Here is a 23,885-nt window from a genome sequence, read left to right as displayed (position 1 = left end):
TTGTTTTCTGTTGAGGCTGGGGATGTCAGTAAAGGTCACACCAGCAATGGACAGCGGCCTGGACCACTGAATGCAGATAGACAAAGAGCAATGTCATGAGTTAGACCTAAAGGGCCATACAAACGCAGGCCTCTATCTTCTGAAGTTGATTGCCAGACAAGCTGGTTGGGAGCTCCTGGACTCAAGTGGTGCATTAACAAGGCCTGGATTCTGTTCCATAACCAATTTTAGGGTAGAGATAGAGGTGGTAACTTATAGTTATGAAATTCTGATAGGCTAACAAAGTAAAAATGGATCAAACCAATCAGAATACATTAGCCCTTAAGTTGAGGGCATACTAGTGGGACATCATAACAGAGTGGAAACTTGGGGGTCATCCTCTTTGTCTCTTCACCCCCAGGAAAAGCAGGACAGGCAGGGAACAGCAGTGGGTGAACCTCTTCCCAGCTCAGGGATTTCAGGCCTTCACACTTGCTCTTTCCTTTGCCTGGAAGATGCTGCCATTGACCTCCAAATGGCTTGTTCCTTTATCTCCTTGAGATTTTAGTTCTAATATTTTCTCCTCTCAGGGAGTTCTTCTCTGACCTAGCTAATCCAAAGTAACCTCTATGCCTCACCTGGTTTTGTTATCTTTATAATGCTTATCAGTGTTTGGAATTATCTTCTTCATTTGTTTTAATTAGTCTGTCTTGTCTTGTTTCTCCCAAATACAAGCTCTATGAGAGGGTCTTTGCCCAAGGATACCCTAGAACATGCCTGGGACATAATAACGACTCTCTCTCTCTCTCTCTCTCTCTCTCTCTCTCTATATATATATATATATATATATGAAACTGAGTCTTGCTCTGTCACCCAGGCTGGAGTGCTACGGTGAGATCTTGGCTTACTCTAACCTCCGCCTCCCAGGTTCCAGCGATTCTCCTGCCTTAGCCTCCCGAGTAGCTGGGATTACAGGTGCCCACCACCACACCTGGCTAATTTTTGTATTTTTAGTAGACACGGGGTTTTACTGTGTTGGTCAGGCTAGTCTTGAACTCGTGACCTCAAGTGATCTGCCCGCCTTGGCCTCCCAAAGCGCTGGGATTACAGGTGTGAGCCATCGTGCCCAGCCAAGACTCAATGTTTTTAATATGTGCTGATCCCTGAGCCTTTATTAGCTCCTAGTGCTGACACCATGCCCATGCCGCTGACTCTTAGCTCCTGACCTCTCCACAGTTTCCTGGGCCTCCCACATGTTTTTCACTGGCATCTCAAAAGGAAGTTTTTACAAAATGGATTCCAAGGCCTCACCCCCAGATTCTGAGATGCTGTTGGACTAAGGTTGACTCTGGGTTCCCAGTCAAATGATTCCATGTAAAATGTGGAAGGTCCACACTGTAAGAATCTAGTCTTAGATAGCACCAACCCATTGAGTCCCTGCATATTCTGTCACAGGTAAGCCCTTTCTTGCCTTAGGGATTTAAGCTGCAGATGGGAAATACTAATTGCTGATTTACCAACCCATAGACATACTGCCCTCCATAATATTAATATGTAACTTGGAAAAACGAAATAATTCTGTAGAAAATCTCTGATGTGAATTGCATCACACTAATAGTGAAAGGGGCCCAAGCCTTAGCAAAGCATAATTGCCCATCCTGCTTTCCCTTCTCAGGCCCGCTCCCTTCCATGCGATGCAGCTTGCTGCTCCATAACTGATCTAAGGCTTTGTGACAGCTGCTCTGTTTTAAGCAACAGTAAATTCACCCCACAAAGTCAGAAAGGGAGCATTTTGATGGCTGCTGTCAATTTTATTGCTTTATCCTGTTTACTAGGATAGAATCTGTAACACGGTGTGTTTATTGGTTTTATGTATTGCATGTTGTTGCTGCCCTGACAAGCTACTCCTATAAAAATGTGTTATTATTGCATGACGTAGCTCAGTGAGCTGACCCTGCATTTCAAAGGGTACTGAAGCAAATAGCATCGAAGTCCATAAAAGCTGACTGGCCTACATCATAAAGGTCTCTCTGTGTGAGCTGCAACTCCTACGATCCAGGAGAGAATTACACCTTTCTCTGTGCCAGCAGCCACTGCTTAGTACAGCACAGCCCTTGAACACAGGCATTACCTGTAAAATTTCCAAGACAGAAAACTGTCATGCCATTCTTATTTGTCCAACTCTCCAATCAGGGTTGTTTGCAATTTTGATGTTTATAAACGTATGAAACAAATGGCTCTTGTATGTTTTCCTATATTAGTATAGTGTGCAAGACGGGTAGCTGACATTGGCCCTGAATGCTGAATAGAAGCTTGAATTATAGCAAGAGGGGATGTGGTTGTTTCTTAGCAAGTCATGACTGGTGGGTCCCAAGTGTTGGGCTGGAGCTGATTGCCTGACATGTTGAGTATGAAGGTGTAACATGGTGGCAGTTAGCTTGAAGGCTGTGGAGGAATGGATGAGCCCAGTGGGCTTTTCTAGTTTAACACCAGAATAATCGGGGGACTTCTTTACAAAACAGATTCCTGTGCTTCACCCCTAGATATTGGGATTCTGTTAGACTGGGATTGGTCTTGGACTCTCAGCCATGTAAAATCCTTCCCTTATCTTAATGTTATCAACCAATAGCACAAGTATATGTTAGGTCCCATGAGTCAAATGAGCTGGAGAATTGCTCCGTATCCCATAAGAGGAAATTTCTTAACAAAATGGGAAAAAAGCACTAAGGAACCCTCAAATCCAAGGGTGAAATGTCCTAGTCCGGCAGCTCGTTAGTCCCTTCTGCTGTCACCGCCATACTCCGCAAGACCCTGCTCCTAAAGCCACCCTGCTCTCCCACCCACTCCCACCCACTCTACTTTATCCTAGCTATTGACAATTTGAAATCATTTGTTGAATACTGTGGAACTTGATAAAGGGTAAGAATTAATCTACACATTCTATTTAAAAGCTGTTATTGCTCATGAACGATTAAGCAGTGAAGTTCATTGAACACCATCCTTCAATCCTCCCCATCTTTTGTTAGTGTTCTCTGAGCACTTGGCTGGATCCTGCAAAGGTAAGCAGAGGACAAGTGGCCACCAGAGCATCCATTCCATCTCCTCCTCCGCCCTTCATGGTGATTAATGGGCTTTCTAAATAAATTGGGTCTCCCTTTTTCTCTTTCTCTCTTCCTTGGAGGGAACCTAAATGTGCAACAATAGATAAATGATTACGGATATTAGATGATCTGAATAAATGAGGAGATATTCCATGCTCTTAGTTGGAACATCTTAACGTTAAAAACATGTTGATTCTATTAGCAGTCAGAGAAATACAAGTTAAAATGAGATAAAAGTTTATATCTGGCAAAAAGAGAAAGCTAGATGATAGTCTAGTTGGGGCTGTGGGGTTTTAGGAACTACATGCCCTGATTATGGGGATGTAGACTGGTACAGCCATTCTAGGACCATCTGGCAACAATTAATCAAATTAAATGTATTACCCACAAACTGCTCTGGGTTTTTTTTCCCAAGAAAGCATCATATGTCCACAAAGATATTCATTGCAGCATTATTTGTGGAGGGGAAAGTTCACAGCAATTTGAGTGTTCTGCACTAAGAGAAGTAGGTGGGTAAAATGGGGAAGATGCTCAAGACTGGGAGCACTAGACAGTAGTTAGAAGCAGTGTATTAGATGCAGCCATAGCAATGTAGTTGAATCATAAACATATAGAACTTAATGGGAAAAAACAAAATTATATTTATATATATGTATATATATATATATATATATATTTTGAGACAGAGTCTCACTCTGTCATCAGGCTGGAGTTTAGTGGCACCATCTTGGCTCACTGCAACCTCTGCCTCCCAGGTTCAAGTGATTCTCCTACCTCAGCCTCCCGAGTAGCTGGGACTATAGGCGTACACCACCATGCCCAGTTAATTTTTGTATTTTTAGTAGAGACGAGGTTTCACCATGTTGGCCAGGATAGTCTTGATCTCTTGACCTTGTAATACCTGCCTCAGCCTCCCAAAGTGTTGGGATTACAGCATGAGCCACCGCACCTGGTCAACAAAATAATATGTTAACATGGTCATCCACATAACTTAAAAAAGCATGCATAAAAACAATGATACATACACTTTGCAGGAACAGAAACAAAAAGATAAACCATTAACATAATTGCTTATGGGGTGATGGTGGAGAATGGAAGGGACTGTTGGGATAATTAAATGAACCTTAGAATAGGCCAAGGTTGATGTGCCAGGAACAGAAGAGTAAGATGGCCTCCATGGTCTGTACCTGAGGCTCTCTAACACATTTATTAAAGAAAGGAAAAACATTTATTGAAAGAAAGCCATACCACAGGAAAGTAAGTGGTATGGCTCAAACGTATAATGAAACACCGTGCAGCCATTATACATATTGCAGAAGTTTGCTTATAAACATTGAAATATATTTGTTTTAATATTCAAGTGAAACTGGCCCAAGAGTTTCATAGACAGCTGCTTTTGGATAAACATAGATATGGACCCTTCTGCTGTTAAAGCTTGAAACTTCTGTTTTATCTGAGTTCCCTTCTCAGGAAATGACCTTCAGGACTCTCACAAAAAGTATCAAAGAACTGAAACCAGATTGCTACACCAGATGCCGCACCCCTCGTTCACTATGACTGCTTCCTTGACCCTCCCAAGTTCCTGTTTTCTTACACATTGTTACATTTTTTTGTGTGTGCTATATAAACCGTTGGTTTCAGTTGGTCAGGGAGATGGATTTGAGACTGAGCTTTCCTCTTCTCTGCTGTATCACCCAATTAAAGGCTTCTTCCTTGGTGATACCTGTCATCTCAGTGGTTGGCTTTTTGTGCAGTGAGCAGCAGGGCCTAGACCAAATCCCTGGTGTTTTGGTGACACAAGTGGAAGAGTAGAAGAGTGGGCTAAAGAGCATGCCCACTGTTATTTCATTATTCAGCAAAACAAAAAAATACCTATAAGTTAAAGAAACAGAGTGATTGGTAGGATTTCAGGGATTCAGACGCTTTCTTCTTATTTATATTTCCAACATGCCTTCAATGACCAGGTCTGGGCAATAAGGAGAAAAAGGAATTATTTTTTTAAGGAAGACTTTTGTTTTTAAAAAGATAAAAAACAAAGAGATCATACATCGGTTGTGAGAATGTACAGGTACTGAAAAGGAGGCAATGTTTTTCTAAGCCTTTGTGTTTTCAAATGCAAATGGTAAAGCCCAAACTTTGTATGTTGCTCTTACCTCTTTCTGAGGGAACAGAGGGAGCCATAGCTGTTCTAAGGATCCCCATTTGAATGGGGCAGTAGGACATGCATTACAGGGAATGTCCACAGAACTGCCTCCAGCCCCAACAGGAGCAGATATGTCTCCAACTCAGGAAAATTACTTCAGTACAGCACTGCTTAACACAGCATACATATTCCAAAGAGACAGAACTTTTAGGCAAATGAGTTTTATTTAGACAGGTTAAGGCTGGAGGATATGGTGATGCCAGCCTGACATATGCAGACTTTGTAGCTGCAACATTCTTGCTGCAGGCCTTGCAAACAACTTTTCATTCTTCCTTTCCCAGATGCTGACAGCCATCTCCTGGCAGCGCTTAATGAAATGGCAGATGACTATTTGTTAGAGGCTTTCAGCTTTACAAGAGCAATAGACATTTCATCAAGCTGTGTGGGGTGATAACTTGTAACCATATGCAACAGATCTTTTTCCCACGTCTGGACATACTAAACTGGCATTTCACAGAGTGTACGGAGAACAGTCTTGGGACCCATCCCCTTTTTCAAGTGCTTGCCTGCATACAAGTATTGGAATTGACAGCCCCACCATCAGCCAGTGATATTGTAAGAGATAGTGATCTTGTCTTTTGAAATGCTGGGTCTCAGAAATCAGTGAGATGTTGCTGAGTGTTTTCCTATAAGGAATAGTGCTAATGACTTCAGTTCAGGGTCTGAGGTGTCTCAACTGCCAGATAACTTGAACATGGGTCAGGGGGATTGGCTTTCAGCATCACAAAACGTAATCAAACCAAGGTTTGGCAAAGCCTTGGTCACTTCCAAATTTTCTAGATATATGAGACGTATAGGGAGTAGAGAAAGAAAGGAATAACACAAAATGATTGCTTTGAGGAATAAAAGCATCCTGGCAGGGAGGGAAATGAAATATAGAGAACTGCCCTACCATAGATTTTCTTAATGCCTGGCCTAGAATGAAGGAAGTAAATTTCTGTAGTTACTATAGCTACACTTTTTCATGTTACATTTGCGTTGTGAACCGAAAATGCTAGATGAGAAATTGTCTACTGATTAATTAGAACTGATAAAGAAGCCCTATTACAGAGAACTATTAGCTTCCTTCACTTACCGTTTCCCACCAATCATCAAATTCATAATTTAGCACCATATGATTTTTCTACATGCAAAGAGGAAATAAGATAGCTTAGATTATTCACAGAGGGGCCTGAACCTGAATTCAATTACATGGCACCTGGTAATACTTAGAAAGGTCAAGAGCTTCAGAACCAGAAAAATTCAGGTTCTAATCCAAGCTGTCTTTCCAGGGTGTATGTTAAGCAAACGACGTATCCTGGCTGGGCCTGTTTTCTCATCTATAAAACGGGAATGGCACCACCGGGTTTGAGAATTGTGTTGATGTTTAAGTCGGAGGGCAGACGAAAAGCATCTTGCTCAGTACTAAGCATATATATGTGCGTGTGTATACACACATGCTTAGTACTGAGTATGTATATATGTATACACACACACACATACACATAGTAGGTGGACAATAAATGTTTAGGTTGCTGCCTTCCTGATGGTTTCAATGGTTTTTGAGTTTTCTATGCCCAAAGGTTTAAAAACCACTAATAATCATCATAGTAGACTTTAGCTGGAGATAAATTTGAGCACAGATGGTAAATATACTCTTATATTACTATTTCCCCTGCCTCCCTGATAAGAATCACCTGTCCCTCATGTCCACTGATTATAAACCCAGTTTCTCACGCCTTGCCCTAGAGATTTTTGAGTGAGTGGATCAGCGATGAGGTCTAGAAACTTGCATTTTTAACAAATATTCCAAGTAATTCTCATCTTCTAGAAAGTTTGGGGAGTAGTGATAACAATGCTTCTCAAATTTTGAAGGGCAAGCAAATTACTTGGCTATCATGGAAATGCAGAAAATCAGCAGGTCCAGGGGTGGGGAAGGCCAGGGGGTCAGGGGACTGAGATTCTGCATTCGTAACACACTCCCGCGTCACACAGATGTTGCTGGTCTGAGGACCACACTTTGAGTGGAAAGGGTCCTTAGGGCTCAACTGGACCAGCAGTTATATGGGAAATGTCTTCAAGCTCTGATCATAATGATTTCATGTTGTGGTAGAATGAGTCAAGTGTCATCCTCTAGCTGGGAAATTTGTTTTTGCTTTTCAACCTGGAATGCACATTAGAACCACCTGTGGAAGTTATTTTATTATTTTTTAATTACAGATGCCTATGCCCAATCTTCAGAGATTCTAACTCCCTGGTGTGGCCAGGGAGGGCATTCATGTGGTCAACAGGCAGGCAGCATCTGAGTCATTTGAGAAGAGCTTGTTAGAATTTTCTACCCTACCATGGGCCTTCTGAACCGGAATTCGCAAGATCCCCACATGAATCACGTGCATGTTAGAGCTGAGATGTGCTACCTCACCTGAAGTCTTCAAGTCAGCCCCTTTTCCTCTTGTAAATGCTTGGCAGTTCAGTGCTCAACAGCCAAGGGAAGCTGCCATTGCCCTCTGTGGGAGGGTTGGTATGATTTTTAGAAGTGATTTCTCCTTAATTCCTATCTCTAGTTCATGAATTCTCTGGTCCTCTTGATAGTCTTGCCCCATGTCCCCACATCATGCCTCCTCCAAAAGGGAGAACTTGTCATTTTTGTAGGCTGCATCACATTCTGCTTACATTGTTATAAAGAAGGAAAAATAATGCCTTGAAGAGCTGGGCACCCCTGTAGTCCCAGGTACTTGAGAGGCTGAGCGGGGAGGATCCCTTGAGCCTAGGGGTTTGAGGCCAGCATGAGCAAGCGATGTCTGTTTAAAAAAAAACTGCCTTGGGCTTAAAAGAGGTAGCCCTCAGTTTATTAGGGAAATATTATACACCAAAACACATATTTAGCTACATTTCAATTTTTAAAAATCCCAAATAAGATAAAATAACACTATGTGGATGCTGAAAATACGGTACAAGAAATTGTGCCCCAGACTGGCCAGACCCACAAGAGTATATCTAATTGTTTGCCCTTTAATGACCTCATTAGTTTTACCTGGTCCAGCTCAAGGTAAATACCTTTAAAATTTCAATCTCTTGCTTTTCATTTAGTTTATGTATTCGCTCTAAACTGGTTGTTCACTTAACAGCTCTTGCTATGGCCATTATTGGCTCTGTGATGTGTACTTAATATCCTTTGTGGGCTTTTTCTTTTATGATGAAGACCGACTTTTCTGCATAGCATGATACGCAGTCCCATTAAAATGACCATTTCCATACTTACTTTTAAAAACTGTGAATCTTAGCAGAGTGGGTTCCTCTAAGCAGGGAAAACTACATCATGCAGGCAGTGAAAAACATTGTGTCATGATTCTATCCCATTTCATCTTGCAATTTATATTGTAGTAGAATAGTGTGTGGGAGGAGGCAGGTCTTGTCTAATGGTAGAGGTTAAATGTATGGGCTGTCTAGTCAGATTGCTTGAGTTCAAGCCTCAGTCCTGCCAATCACGAGAGTTAGTCACTTAACCTCTTTCCGAGTTTTGGCTTCCTAATTTATAAAATGAAGCAATGTATAGTTCAAATGGCACGGAAATTAAATGAGAAGATGCAAATAAAGTATTTAGTGTGTTACTTGGCACCTAGTAAATGTGCTACAAACAGTAGCAACTACTAATACTTCCTTTCCTGTTCAATTCAGTTCAGCAAATGTATTAGTCCATTCCCACACTGCTATAAGGAACTGCTCAAGACTGGGTAATTTATAAAGGAGAGAGGTTTAATTGACTCATAGTTCAGCATGGCTGGAAGGCCTCAGGAAACTGACAATTATGGTGGAAGGCAAAGGGGAAGCAAGCACCTTCTTCACACGGCGGCAGGAAGGAGAAGTGCTGAGCTAAGGGTGCGGAAGAGCCCCTTACAAAACCATCAGTTCTCATGAGAACTTACTATCATGAGAACAGCATGAGGGAAACCACCCCCATGATTCAGTTACTCTACCTCGTCTCTCCCTTGACACGTGGGAATTATGGGGGTTACAATTCAAGATGAAATTTGGGTAGAGACACAAAGCCTAAACATATCAGCAAATATTTATTGATGTCTCCTATGTGCTTTGTCCTAGAAGTAAAAAACAAGACAGAGAACCAGGGAGCTTGAAGTCTAGCAAAGAAGATATACGTGTAGAAAGATAAGTCCAAAATAATGCAGTGAGTGCCATGAGGCAGATACACAGTGAAGCAAAGAGGGTCCACAGGTCAGTCCAGGCCTTTCCAAAAGGCTTCCTCCGGATGTCTGAGTCCACCATACATGCTAAGCTGTAGTTCTCTAGAGTAAGGATACACTTAAGGAATTGGACTTTACCCAAAGAATATGGGTGCTATTTAAAAGTTTAAAGCAGGATAGTAACATGGTGTGCTTACACTTGAGCAACATCGCTCTAGGGACATTGTAAAGAACAGACTATAAGGGTTAAGAGTGAAGGCAAGAAAACCAGTTAAGTGGCTGTTGAGGTCATCTGGAGAGAGACTATGATAGAGACCAAACTAAGGCTGCCAGTAGCACAATAGAGACGGGACATGGATTGCACGGAAGAGTATATTGTGAAATCGGTGAAACCTTTTTTTTTTTTTTTTTTTAGATGTAAGGAAAGAAAAAAGAGTTTAGGTAGAAATCTAGGATCTGACTTGGAGAAAAGATGGGGAATACAGTGAGCTTTGAGAGAAGGGGCACAGAATAAGCACATTTTTGGACATTTTGAGTGTGAGGTGCCTGAGCCAAGTTGAAATGCTCAGAGACCAAGGATGAACCCAGGGAACACCAGTATTTAAAAGGACAAGAGGACAAGGAAGAAATTCTGTAAAGAGAGAAAAAGAACAGGTTGAAGACAACTAGGAGAGAAGGCCGTTAGGGACAGACCGGTTCTCAAGATGGTCTACTGAAGTGATGTCTTGACAAGACGGCTTTAGAGTCAGCTGTCACTGGTGACCTCTGCCACAGCAATGTTGATAGCATGGGGGACAGAGCCAGGTTTAAAAGGGGTGAAGACCCAAAAATACTAAGTGACGTCTTGTAGGACATCACCTGAGAAGGGACAGAGGGAAAAGGCCAGGTAAAGAAAGGGGTTTTCTCAAAGGAAAGAGACAGGTGGGGAGGAAAATGAGAAAGCTGAGGCAGACTATGGTAATAGATGGAGCAAGTTCATGAGAGAATGAGAGGAGGTGGTGGTGGTGTCACAGAGAAAGGAGAATTAAGACCCTCTGAGTGTGGGAAGATGGCGAGTGTGGGTGTAGAAGTTGGTAAGTTCTGCAGGAAAGGAAGAAGTTTGGTAGAAAAAAATAGGAAGAAGTTAAAGGAGGACTTAATCTATCTATTTATTTTTTTAGAGATAGGGTCTCGCTCTGTTGCCCAGGCTGGAGTGTAATGGCACAATTACAGCTTGTTCATTGCAACCTTGAACTTCTGGATTCAAGTAATCCTCCTACATCAGCATCCTGAGTAGCTGGGACAATAGGCGCATACCACCACACCCAGCTAATTTTTTAAGTTTTTGTAGAGATAGGGTCTATGTTGCCCAAGTTGGTCTCCAGCTCCTCAGCTGAAGCCATCTTCCTGCCTTAAGACTCCCAAGTAGCTAGGACTACAGGTGAGCACCACTATGCCCAGTTAAAGGACTTAATGTTGAAGAATATTTGTGTACATTTAAAAAGAAAAGAAGGCAAACTGTTCCACTCAGCAAAAAGTAATCTGCAAAAGCCCACCCTTTCCATAATAGCAGAATAATAATCAGTAATCTTTTTTGGAGGTGGAATGTATATATTAGAAAAAAACTTACAAGTCATTATCTTTCATGCTAAATTTTTATTTCAATGTTATGCAACTGCATAAGTATAAATACTTTGTTCAATATACAACAATTATGACATCCATAAGGAATTTCTTAGAGAAAATAAGACTGCAAACACTTTATTGCACAGATCCTAACAAACTTTTAAGCTGGTAAATCTACAGCTGGGAGTACTACCAAGGAGCACATCCTACAATCATACAGAGACCGACCAAATAGAACACAATGAGGAGAATTTCTACCAGCTGATTGGAGAGGTTTACAACAACAAACATGTAATACATGAATGCAACCTTAAGTACTCTTTACTCATTCATAATGAAAAACGTATTTGGCAAAATGATGATACGCTATACAAAATATACATAAAAATATCATTTGTAAACAAATAGCTAGTTGTGCTTTAAAGGAAATTGGACAGTTAAAAAGCAAAGGCTTGTAAACCATGAACTATCTCCCCGATAGACCTGTCCCGATGGCTGAGTGTAGGATTGGGTTATGACAACTGCCAAACACAGATACGTATTATAAACGTTGAGACCAGTTTTGAAATTCATTTAAACTCTTGTAAAGTATATATATGTATTTTTTATAGCTTCACAATGTAGTGATGGGGAATGGCTAAAACCATATGGAAAAAAAAAATTAGGGGCAAGGAGGAGGCTTTTTTCTTTTTTCTTTTGTTGTTTTTTCCCTTTTTCCCAGTGCCAATTCATTTTACAATGAAGGACAACCGAGCAGTCGGTTAAGTTATGCCTTTGTTTTCAGAGTGGAGTTTACAGCCTCACTAGAAGATTTACAATCCATAGGGCCGTAAGATGATGCTGTGCTTAGATGAACAATTTTATAGTCTGAAGATGCTAAGACATCCCCAAGAGAGTTTGGGTGCTAGATTAGTTATTTATTGGTAATTTTTTTCTCTCGCAAAACTAAACAAAAAATTCTGCTATGGTTCCCAAGCATCTTATAAATACTTATCTGTATTTTCTCTTAGTGCCTTAGTACTTATATCAGCAAGTGCCATCTTACAATACAAAACAAGCCACCAAAGAAACTGCAACAACAAAAAAACAAAAATCAAAAACCTTCAGCACTAAAATGATTTGACAAATTCTACGTATTCCACGGTATACAAAATTTAAATAAGGCTTAGCAAAAGTAAAAAGGATGGTCACATTCAAGCACCAAATAGCTCCAGCCAGTCTCTTTGTTACAAAAATGCTGCTCTGTATTAAGACAGTATTTTTTGCATACAAATAAAGAGATCAGGTTATGAAATGTATGGAGCTACTAGATGCATCAGAAATGAATGTGAAACCCAGGAACTTGCTAAAAACAGCAAGCTTCATCTACAACGTAAGGCCCCAGCTATGTATTAAAATGTATCTGATGTCCTGATTATTCCTTAATCGATATGCTACAATGCCAAAATCTACCCCCAGTTCTTTTCCTCAAAAAAGCAGATTTAAAATCTCTTCCAATGCCTGATGCTTGTTACTCACTAGAAGATTTGGGTGCAGCCAGTAATATTCCTTTTTATTCAAGAGCAGGGCTGGTGCAGGACTACTACTAAATGTGTGCTTCTTGGACTAGTCACTCACAGCATAAAGGCCTAAGTTTAAGAGTTTGAAAAGAAGGAAAATAAAGCAAACAGAAAGAAAGTTGATGTGTGTTTCTAGTCCCCGCTCTACCTCAGGTGAAGGCCAGACATCCACATCCACAGACAGGAACAACTGGCCTTTTAGACAGTTGGACCAGGGATCCAGTGTCCATTGGGATGGCCATGTAATGAAAATGGCTAGCTCCACTTGTCCTGGCCATTCCTAATGGAGGAGGACTCCAAATGCAGTACTTAGAGTAGTTCTTGCTTTAGATCTGGAAATATAGGTAGCCAGATACAGTACTATCAGAAACTCTGGTTAAAATACACATAAAAACTCACAATCTACTGTGTTTAGGGCTTTCTTCCATCTTTACTTAGAATGTTTTAGCTTATAAAAATGGAACCTTGAAACAGTCTCTTAAACCACAGACCAAAACATGTAGGTGGATGTGTATATACACGAATATGGGTGTATCTCTGGTCACACACACCCAGTTTTGACCATTTTGCTTCATTACTACATTATGATAAATGGTAAATCAAAAATCTTATTTAAAAAAAGCTGTAGTAAACGACGCAATCAGCAGCCAGGTACAGACTCTACATCCCAAACCAAACACGGTGCTATATATTTACAGAGAAAATCTTTTTCCTCAACAATCCTCAATTGTAAAGGCAATTTTTTGTTGTTGTTGCTTTTGTACAAACACTATCTGGTAACAGTTTTACCGGTTACAACTGGGAAGGCATCTGGAAGAAGGTCCTCTCTTTTGTCTTTCTCTCTCCCCTTTCTCAATGAGGCTCCGAGCTCTGCCTGGCGGACATTCCCACACAGTGCTGGTTTTGAAAGGTAGTCAAGACACAGTCGCCCGTTCAGGAAGGGTCTCCACAGTCCTGCCCCGGGGCCTGCCCCGTTACAAGGCCTTTTTGTGAGGGCTGCTACGCAAACTCTCTTTCCCCCGCCTCTGCCGTACCACAAAGTCCTTCTCATTAGAAAGGGAGATGGGGCGGTCAGTGTTTGGGGCTGGGGACGGCTTGGTCACGTCTCTGCCCACGTTCTGTTTCCTAGTTGGGGGAGGCTGGGCTGGGGCAGGGTCCTTCCCTTTGGTTTCCCCTACGGTGGCAGTCACCGAGAGAGCCCTGTCTCGGTGGCTCGCTCCGCCCACGGTGTTTGGGTCGGGGTGGTGTGACTCCAGAGCCAGGGTGGAGACCCGGAAGGAGGGCAGGGAGTCACTCTTTGTCATGTGGGTTCGGCCCTCCCCCGCAGGCTGAGCCTTCCTATGGTCCCTGTTGCTGGGGGCTGGAGACTCCAGGGCGCCTCCGACAGCCTTGGCAGAAGAGGTGTCGCTGCTGGCCGTAGAGGCCTCTTTAACTCCGGTCCTGGTTTCAGGGAAGCTGAAGGAACAGCTCAGAGACTTTTCAGGGAGGGCCGTGGATCGGAAAGAACTCTGCCCGGTGGCTGAGGGGGAGCGTTTCATGCCGCTGGGCTTGTCTGCCTCCGTCGGTGGCTTCTGGGGACCTGGCCCTTTCCCTCTGGCCTCAGGGAAGCCCTTCCCCACCCCCGCGGCTGGCCGCTCGCCGCCTTTCAACCGGGCCTCGCTTTGCGCAAAGGAAAGGTCGGCCTTGGGCTTGTCGCCCTCTGCGGGAGCATAAAGTGCTTCGGTGCATTTCTTTCCTTCCGCCCTTCTGTCGGTGGTGGCGGCCGGCTGACTCAGGCTTTTGTCTGTCTGTCTGTTGTCTGTCTGTTTGCACAGGGTGGGGCAGTCTTTCACAGTGGATGGTTTGGGGTGCTTTGGAGACAGGGTTTGCTTTTCACCGACAGTGGACAGTTTCTGGTCCGCTGGCTCACTAGGCCCTGGGTGTCCCGACCTTGGCAAATGCACGGGCTTCTCCAGCACCTCGAGGGGCCGCCCACCACTGGTGGATTGTGGCTTGGTGTCTAGAGTACCCCTGTCAGTGTGCAGTGGGACAGAGGGCCCACTTTGTCCCTGGCCAATTCCATCGCTGGCTTTGTTCTGGGAGCCTGGGGTGGCAGGAAACACATCCAGCCCACTCTTACTGTGGCCCTTCCCCTCTCTGCTACCGCCGCCGAGGGACTGAGTGGCAGGCTCTTTGCCCTTTGTGGCCCCAACACTTGGCTTCTGAGAGGAGAGGGACCGGTCGGGGTGCTTAGACTTTGGAGGGCCGGGGTCAGGGCCAGGCCGGGGCTTGTGGCTGCTGTTTTCACTGTGCACAGCAACAGGCTTGGGAGGGTCCTGGGGGCTCGGGCTGGGCTCTGCAGTGCTGGGCTTGGCCCCTGGCTCTCTGCCAGAAGCGTGGCTTGGGGAACTGCAATGCTGCCTGGCAGCCGGGCTGGGCAGGTCTTTGGAGGTCAGAGGGGAGGGAGGGATACTGCTGGGATGCCTTTGTAGAGGCTGCTCCTTCCTTTCAGGTTCCTTGGCACCATCTTTCTGCAAAGATGGGAAACTGGAGAGCTTTTCACTCTTCTCACTCTCAATTCCAGGTGGCTGCAGAGACCGCCTGGCAGGAAGGGCTTCGGGCTTGGGTTCCATGCCACGCCTCACCTTGCCCAGCTCCTTCTCACAGGGAATTCCAGCTGAGTGCAGAGAGTTGTCGTCTCTGGGCAGGGACCTCGCTTCATCTGGGCCATCTTTGTGGTTCGTTTTCCCACCCGGCGCCCATGCTTTCTCCATGGCCTGGGTCTGTGTATAGAAATCTGGGTGGGTCCTGCCCAGAGAGAGGAGATTTTTGGAGTTGTCACTGGTTTTCACAGTTTCTGAAGAGCACAGTTCCATGGAGGGCTCTCTGCATATGTCAGTCCTCGCAGCAGAGCGCTCGCTTCTGACCGTGGAAGGGCCTCTTTCAGACGATTCCCTCAGGCCTGGCTTCTCCCTTGAGGGGGAAGCTTCAGGTGGGAGCGGGCAGCGTGGCCTGGCCAGGTCAACGCTGTGGAGGTTCTGCCCCAGGCAGGTCAAAAGCTTGGGGTCGGTGGTGTGGTCTTGGCATCTGGGGGAGCTGCTCTCTCTCTGTTGGGGATTGCTTTCCATGACTGTTGCGGGGCTCCTGGCAGTAGGATGGGGACCTTTCCTGTCCCTCTTTAACTCTGGGTCAGGCAGGGAAACTGCTGGTGAATTCTGGAGACCCCGGCTGGGGGGCAGGAACCGAGGCTCGAGCGGGTAGGATTTATTCATCTTTAAGCTGGAAGGAGAAAGCTCTCTTGCACTGGTGGTATCACTCCTTTTCCCACTGCTGTTGGGGAGAGCTGGTGGCACAGAGGGCCTCACGTCACCACTTGGGCTGGGGCTCTGTGCAGACTCCGGGGAAAGCAGCTCTGTCTTGGAGACCTGAGGTCCGGACAGGAGAGCAATGTCCAGAGTGCCCTCGATCGGCTTCAGGCATGAGACAGACCTACCTTCCAGCTTATACTCGGAGGGGCTCTTCCTAACAGGGGACTCAGGAGCAACCAAGCCAGGCTTCTCCGTTCCACTGTCCACCCGGCCTGTTAAGGCCTTGAGGGGAACAAAGGAGACGGCGCTCATCTGAGCTGCATGGGTGCTGCTGACAAAAGCTCGGCTCTCAGAAGCTGGCGGGGGCTCCTGCTGCCCACCCATGGGTCGGACGGGGTTCCCTGGCAGGCATTCGTGGGTGCTAGCTGTCATCTTGGGCTTCAGCACAGGGCAGAGGTTGTCCTCTTTGTCCTCAAGTGACATTTTCTTTCGGAGGTAATCGATGTTGGCCAGCTTGCTGTCTAACTTCTCACATCGGAGAAGCTCCTTGGCCTGGGGGGCCTTCTCCGTGCCTTCCCCCTTCCCGGAGATGGCCCTGTCGAGGGAGCGGCAAAGACCATCCTGGAGGGTGCCAGGAGCAGGGGCCCGTCTGAAATCCCCGCCACCCTGGATGTGCTCCACAGGCACCGGGCCATCAGAGGTCGCACCCTCGCTGGCACGCACGCTGGCCTGCTTGTGAAGAGCGTCCTTCAGCAGGCTGCCCAGGGGTGGCGCCTCCTGCATAGCTGCTTTGTTTTCAAAGACACTTGACCTTTCCACAGCCTTCGGATAGATTTTCTTCTCTCTCTCTTCCAGCTTAAACAGAGCAAGGTTTTCCAAATCACTCCCGGGTCCATGTGATTTCTGGTGGGATTCCTGTTTCTCTGGGAAGCCATCTGGCTTCTTCACCACCACCTTGGCCTTCAGCTTGTCGCGGTCCAGGTCATCCACAGACTCCTGGCGGCCCAGCTTCCGGGAGACTGGGCGTTTCAGGCAGCCTTGCTCCACGGGCCGGGCGCGGCTGAGCGGTGGCGCATCGCACACGTTCTCATCCAGGCTCTGCAGCTGCGCCTCCCGCTGGGACTGCTCCCGCTGTACCTCCTCTTGGGTCACCTCCAGGCTGTGCTTGCGGGAGCACAGGTGCTTCTTGTCACTGCCGTAAGAGGGCGACAGCTTCTCCTCGGACTGCACGCGCTTGAGCAGCGGGGACCTGGGCGGCTCCGCACTCTTGGGCCTCACGATGTGTCTGACGATGGTGGGCGGGGAGTGCATCTTGCTGGGAAAGGCTTGCGCGATCTTGGAATTGCCCAGTGAGTGTCCCAGAAGAGGGGATGGTGACCGCTGTGGGGAGGTGGGTTGCGGGGTTGGAGAGGGCGTCCGGGCCAGCGGGGACAGTGGGATGTTGCCGGCCGACTTTCGCCTTCCGGACCGGTACCGCTGCCCGCCGAGTTTGGGTGCCAGACCGTGGAGAGTGCTGGGCCGGATGTGCCCGGACCCTGCCGGAGAATTAGGGGCACTAGAACTAGGGGAGCTGCTCTGGGAGGAGTTAGTACCTGTGGGTGGAAAACAGAAGGCTGTGAGCATCCATGGTCATTTTCCCCTTTTTTCCACGGTTGTAGCCCAGACTGTATTAGGTAAGGCCAGGTAAGGTCAGCAAATTGTCTCAGCATTTAACTAGTGGAATAAATACTTCTCAGATAAACCTCTCCACACCAAGGTTTAGTCCCCAACTTCTTATTTGATTGGTCAGAATAGCCACATCTTATGACCTCTCTATAAATCTGCCTTTATAATTTATACCTTCAACTTGCTTGCTTTAGCTGGAACAAGCTTCATGTTTTTTGGGACCTCACATGACTTTACCTCCTCCCCTCTGCTGTTTAGACTAGGAGACTCACTCACCAGATGGGAAGTCAGGGGTGGAGCGGTAGCTTGGTGTTGGAGACCGAGGAGACAAACTATGAGTAGGGGAACCTGGGAGGCTCTCGCCCGACGACAGGGATCTGTTCAAGCAGGAGAAACTTCGGCTGGTGTGGAGTAAAGGAGAAGGCTGCTTGGCTAGCTTTTTGAAAAGAGATCTCCTTCTAGAGCAAAAACAGGAAAAAATTGTTCAGAGTCTTCTTTTAGAACTACTCCTGCCTCCCCAAAATACCAGTGTGCTTAGTTCAATAACTCCGTGTGAGGGACAGGCATACAACAGTAGATCCTGTTAAAGAGCGGAACACCAATTTCCTATTAGAAACTTTCTTACGGCATGTAAAGGAAGAGCATTTGATAGTAGACAGTGGAGGCTCTCTCAATTCCAAACACTTAAGAAGAGTTGGGAAAATAGGAAAAATATAAAATGTATTTAAAATACATTCATTTACTTGTTAGGTTTATGAGGAGGATGTTCTTTGCTTGAAAGCTTCTGAGTACCTACCCCTAAATATGTGGACACAATTTAACTAAGAGATAATACAAAGTAAACCTCTGAGAGCAAAACCATTGTACTGGAAATCAAATTATTTAATGGTGATAGGCTAGGCAGAGGCCAATGAAGGGTTATTTGCTGTGCTTCTTCCATTGTGGGCTCTTGAATATTCCTAACAACAATGCAGGCTGTACAATGACATAGAAAAACCGAGAAAGGTGAAGCTGAAGTGTATCGTATCAGCAGGGCAGCAGACACTGTACTGCAGCAGAAGCAAATGTGGATTTGGTACTCAACGAGCACATCTTAAGGCAAAAAGCACAGCTTCTGACAGCTTAGCAGGGCATCGGGCTGTGCAGAGTTCTTTTACCATGTAAGCCTATATATGGTAAGATATAACCCACTCCACGTGAGCTTAAAGCAGAAAGTTTCTGGTTGCCAGCCCTTGAAACAATTTGTTCCAAATGATTTAAAGCACAGCCAAAATGTAAAGCATAATAATAAAGAGAAGAACTGGTGTATGTGTAATTTTAATCAAAGTAATAAATGTACTTGGGTGAAAAAGTCAAATAGTTCTATAAAAGTACAAGGAAAAACAGCAACTCCTCTACTGAAGTTTTTCTCTACTCCCCAAAGAAGTTGCTTTGTATTCTTTTACCTGTTTTTTCTCCCATTTGTCTACATATTGCTAAATGTTTGTACACTGCTATTTTTTAGTTTTTCAGTTTTAGAAATTATCTGTTGATTTCCTACTATGAAAGATGATAATTAAGCTCTTACACAACACCCTTCCACCTTGCAACCAAATATATTTCTCCTTTTCTATTCTTCCCAATATAGTGAAAGCAAAATTTTTGGTTAGAAAAATGGCCAGTATTGCATTTTATATTATAAATATTGTTCACAGCTGGGCCATATGAAACATAATTCTGTTCCTTTCTTGTATAACTTTATTGTTTACCCCCAGAGTTAATACATGGTTTTCCTTTGCTTGTTTTCTACATTTCTATCATCAAAAATCCTTTTAATATGATGTGACTCATCAGGTCCAATTGGGTAAAGAAGAAATGCTATGGCATGGCAAAGGAGGCACATCCAGAAAGCTGCCTAGCAAGAAACAGCCCTGCCAGAAACACATACATCTTGCTAGTGTCTGCAAGCAGCACAAAAAGATACTGATCGGTGCTTCCCAGGCTACAGAAGTATATAAGCTAGTTCGTTTTTCAGTGAGTAAAACAAAGCCCTTTTACTTCTAGGCTTATTTGGAATCTTTAAAGATACGGTTATTTTAGAATATCTGGCATTTTAAAAATAGCAACTGTTTGTTTTTTGATAATGTAAAGGACATTTCAAATGTAGATTTCATGTTAAAAACCGCCTGAAGATCCAGTTCCTCAATCCAACTCAACTGAAATCAAGTGAAGAGGCTTAAAAAACAGCAAAGGGCTTTTCCTGACATTCACACATGATAAAAAACAATCTGAATCTTTCTACAACGTAAATATGTAAGTCCTTTTACCATGGAAATTAATGCTATTATGAATATGGACTTTTATGTATACATATATGTGAACCATAACATAAAATTTCTCACAGAAAAACAGATCTTCATATGTAAGCATTTAATTAAGGGGTAACTTTTCCCCAACATAGGTATACACCAAACTTAAAAAGAATACTGATTTTACTAACCTTTCGAGACTTTCTTTCTTCTTGGATTTCTTGCTCCGCCTCACCATTCGGCTCTTATAGCTGTTTCTCCTGGCTGGTCCAGTTTTGATGGATGTGTTTTCAAATGGGGTAGTAGTGATTGACACCTTATTCCCACTCTATAGAAAAGATGAGGTGGTATTAAAGGGAAATTCTGTGATGAAGCAAGATCAGAACAGAGATGAGAGATTCGTAGACAAATACAAATAGAAAGGAGCATACATATAAAAGGCCTTCTGTTTCTATATAGCCCTTCAATCAATGAAGTCCTGCCAGAATACAAACTGGGTGGAAGGCAAAATATGAAGGTTCTTTAAGAGGGTGAGCTCTGGGGTCCACAGATCTGAGTTCAAATCCAAGCTCTGGCCCCTTAGTAGGCTGCTACCCTCCCTACACCGCAACTTCCTGTACCAATTAACAATATAATCCTACCTATCTCCTGGGGCTCATTTGAGGACCACATGAGAGCAAGTCTGTAAAGCCTTTTGCACCCAGTGCAACACCAGGAAAGAACACTATAAACAGGATAACTAATTCTTCCACAAGTGTTAAGTAGTAATGTGCCCAGTGGCTGTCTGCTCTTGGTTGATTTTCTTTTTTCTCCTTTTGTGGTTTTCCTTTGGCCTAAAAATTGTAGAGTAACAAAACCGAATGAGACTTTTAATTTGAATTATTTTAAAAGGCTCCTTTTCTATCACCATAAAACCTGTCAGTTTGCAGAACTGAAACATTTATGCCAGCCAGTGGGAAACATCTTTTTAACCAGGTCATACAGGGTAAGGTAATTTCTGGTGAGTTTCGGTGTCCTTTCTCTCAATCCTGGGAAGGGGCTTGCTGGGCAGCCTCTAGGGAAACTGAGCATAGAGTCAGCAGTCAGGCCGAGGGGGGGGCCCAGGGCAGGTGAGTAGTCCCTGGCACTAATTACCCTTCTTGAATTTCATAATAACCAGGGGGTAAACCTGTCTTTTCAAAGTCACAGATGGCCCCGATTACCATGAAAGTACAAGAGGTACAAGGAAAAGGATCTTTCTAAAGGCCCATGCATGGAAGATACCTAGAGCTCAGCTCAACGTGGCACCAAGTGAAGGGGAGTTAGGGGCAGTTAGGTATGGTGGCAGCAGAGGACGGAAAAGACAGGGAATGACTGTCTTAAAGATAGCATCTACTTTCCCCTTTGATTTGGGAAGTAATCCATGCTACAGTAAGAAGACAATAGGGAAGTATATATAAAAAAACATTGAGAAGCTTACCACCCAACCACTAGTCATATTTCAGTATATTTCCTACTCGTCTTTTCTCACGCATGTGTAAATAGGCACATATGTACACATGCTTTATAAGTAATTTAAATCTCAGTTTATTTACAACTTTATGTTGCTTTTTTGTGTATTATATAATTTGGAAAAAGTTTCCCTTTATCATTAAATAACCTTTAAAACATGATTTTTACTGGCTGTGCAATATATCCTATCAGATGGGTGAATCAAAATTATGTAATATTTCCTTACTGCTATTGTTCTCTTTTTGTTTGTTTGTTTTTTGAGACACAGTTTCGCTCTTGTTGCCCAGGCTGGAGTGCAATGGCACGATCTCGGCTCACTGCAACCTCTGCCTCCCAGGTTCAAGCAATTCTCCTGCCTCAGCCTCCCAGGTAGTTGGGATTACAGGCATGTGCCACCAGGCCTGGCTAATTTTTTATTTTTAGTAAAGACGGGATTTCTCCATGTTGGTCAGGTTGGTCTTGAACTCCTGACCTCAGGCAATCTGCCTGCCTTGGCCTCCCAAAGTGCTGGGATTACAGGCGTAAGCCACCATGCCCAGCCGATGATTTTTTATGTTTCAATTCTTACACGGTTTGATGTTGTCCCTTATTTAGTTTGGTTATTTGTATTTCTTTAAGAAATGATTTATTCAGTCTTACATCCAGTTTAATATTGGAAGGTCTTAGTATTTTATTATTTGTTTTAGAGTTCTTTAATTTTTTTTAATTAAAGGGTCTTAGTATTTTATTATTTGTTTTAGAGTTCTTTAATTTTTTTTAATTAAAAAAATTTTTTTGAGATGGGATCTGGCTCTGTTGCCCAGGTTGGAGTGCAGTGGTGTGATCACAGCTCACCGCAGCCTCGAACTCCTGGGCTCAAGTAATCCTCCTGCCTCACCCTCTGAGTACCTGGGATTATAGGAGCGCACAACCACGGCTGACTTAGAATTCTGTGTATGTTTAAGACAATATACTTTCATACTTAACATCATATTTGCAGAAAATATTTTAGGGAAAGAGGGCTTTAACTTCAACAAGAGAAAAAAGTTTATTTTGTTTTCTATTGCAAAATAATAAACATTCTTTATGCAAGCCCCAAAACATTAAAAATAAACCTTTATCTGATAGTAGAGATTGCATTTTATTTGTTCTTTAATGAGAAAAATCATTTTGTAAGTATGTAAGGTCTACCATTGAAGGTTTTTTGGAGTGGGGTCTTCTCTTCACAAATTGAGGCCATGCTGAAATTTTAGTATTTCCTATGGTGAAGGAAAGGGGCAATAAGCATGGCAAGCTCCTGTGTCACTGATGTTCCTTCAGTCCTTTTTCATATGCAGAGAGTGGACGTGCAGAACCACAATGATCACTGGGGCTATTCTATCATGTGTGCCACTGGAGCTGGAATCCAGTTCTGCTCTTTTCTAATACAATTCAGGATTGACTTCTGTATCTCTAGCCATAAGAGACTAACAATGCTACCTGGCATTTTAAAAGCATATATTTATTTTTAAACCATTTTCATATATATTCTCTAAATGTATTTTCATAAACAAGTCATAAGGGTTGTTTTACCCTCATGGCCTGGAAGAGTTTGTCATCCTTCCTTTGCAGATGAAGAAAACGGGTTCTGAGACAATGAGGTTCTTGTTTCCCAAGGTCACTGAGAGTCCAGTGGAAGAGCCCAAGCTGCCTCTCTTGCTGCTCACCCCCAATGCTCCTCCTACCAAACCCCGCTCCCTGTAGGAAGGGAATGTCCCCCAGTCCTCTTCACCTCTCCTGAGCCTGGCACAGTGCGTAGCTGGTACTTAATGAGTGGTGGTGAGGGAAACAGGCACTTGATTGACATGTGACATGGTCAAAGTATAAGACTGTCAAGATAAAATGAAGGAGCCATAAACATATAAAATTGTATGAGACACATATAAATCCTCAACATACTTATCATCAGAAAATAGTGAAGACCAGGGCTTGCTAAATGACAGCACATCACTAGACTCAGTATAAATGCTCCTACCATTGTAAAGACCAAGCCCGGTTCTGTTTCTTGTCTCCACACACGGCTGTTCCAGAGGAAAATTAATTTAACTTACAGGCATATGTCAAAGACAACTTCTCTAAGGGGAAATACAGACACAAAGGCTGCAGAGTACAATAATTAGGTTGGAAGTATTAATGGTTACAAAAATGGTAAGTGACTGGAAAAGTGGGAGGCGAGATTTGTGAAGCCTGCCACCTGGTGGATCCAGTCAGCTACAGTGAGTGCTACCTGAACTGCTCAAGGTGGCTTACCAGGTCGCTTTACCCACAATCAACTTCTCCTGATTAATGACTGACCTCATATAGGAGAATTTCTGTAGCACTTGTTGAAAAAATAACAAAAATGCAGTTGGCAGACTGTTGAATGTTCAATTAATTCACTTTTACTTTAAACTATTTTCATGACTGGTGCACAGTGTGAAGAAAATTATTTCAAGTTGCTGGAATTGAATATAATAGCAGAAGTCAGGCTGTCCAATTTCTTCTCTCGGTCTGGCTCTAAGTTAGCTT

The 23,885-nt window shown here is 43.9% G+C and overlaps 1 protein-coding gene across 9 annotated transcripts in view; it reads right to left on the bottom strand.

Annotated features, from left to right (window-relative positions):
* Positions 1–11,084: 11,084 nt before the first annotated feature.
* Positions 11,085–23,885, bottom strand: part of MAST4 (microtubule associated serine/threonine kinase family member 4) — a 589,801-nt gene continuing 577,000 nt past the window's right edge. For 4 of the 9 annotated variants that reach the window (XM_017852851.1, XM_017852852.1, XM_017852848.1 and 1 more), the window contains 3 exons: positions 20,060–20,196; positions 17,857–18,038; positions 11,779–17,507 (listed from right to left, as the gene is read on the bottom strand). In XM_017852851.1, the coding sequence (XP_017708340.1) occupies positions 13,603–17,507; positions 17,857–18,038; positions 20,060–20,196 (4,224 nt within the window). In that variant the 3' untranslated portion in view covers positions 11,779–13,602. Of the gene's footprint in view, positions 17,508–17,856; positions 18,039–20,059; positions 20,197–23,885 lie in introns of all 9 variants that reach the window. The other 5 variants (XM_017852850.1, XM_017852849.1, XM_017852855.1 and 2 more) reach the window with 2 other exon arrangements.

The sequence above is a fragment of the Rhinopithecus bieti genome, unplaced genomic scaffold (genome assembly GCF_001698545.2).
Source record: "Rhinopithecus bieti isolate Rb0 unplaced genomic scaffold, ASM169854v2 scaffold_34958, whole genome shotgun sequence".
Taxonomy (NCBI): domain Eukaryota; kingdom Metazoa; phylum Chordata; class Mammalia; order Primates; family Cercopithecidae; genus Rhinopithecus; species Rhinopithecus bieti.
This window is presented reverse-complemented; position numbering and strand designations above follow the sequence as displayed.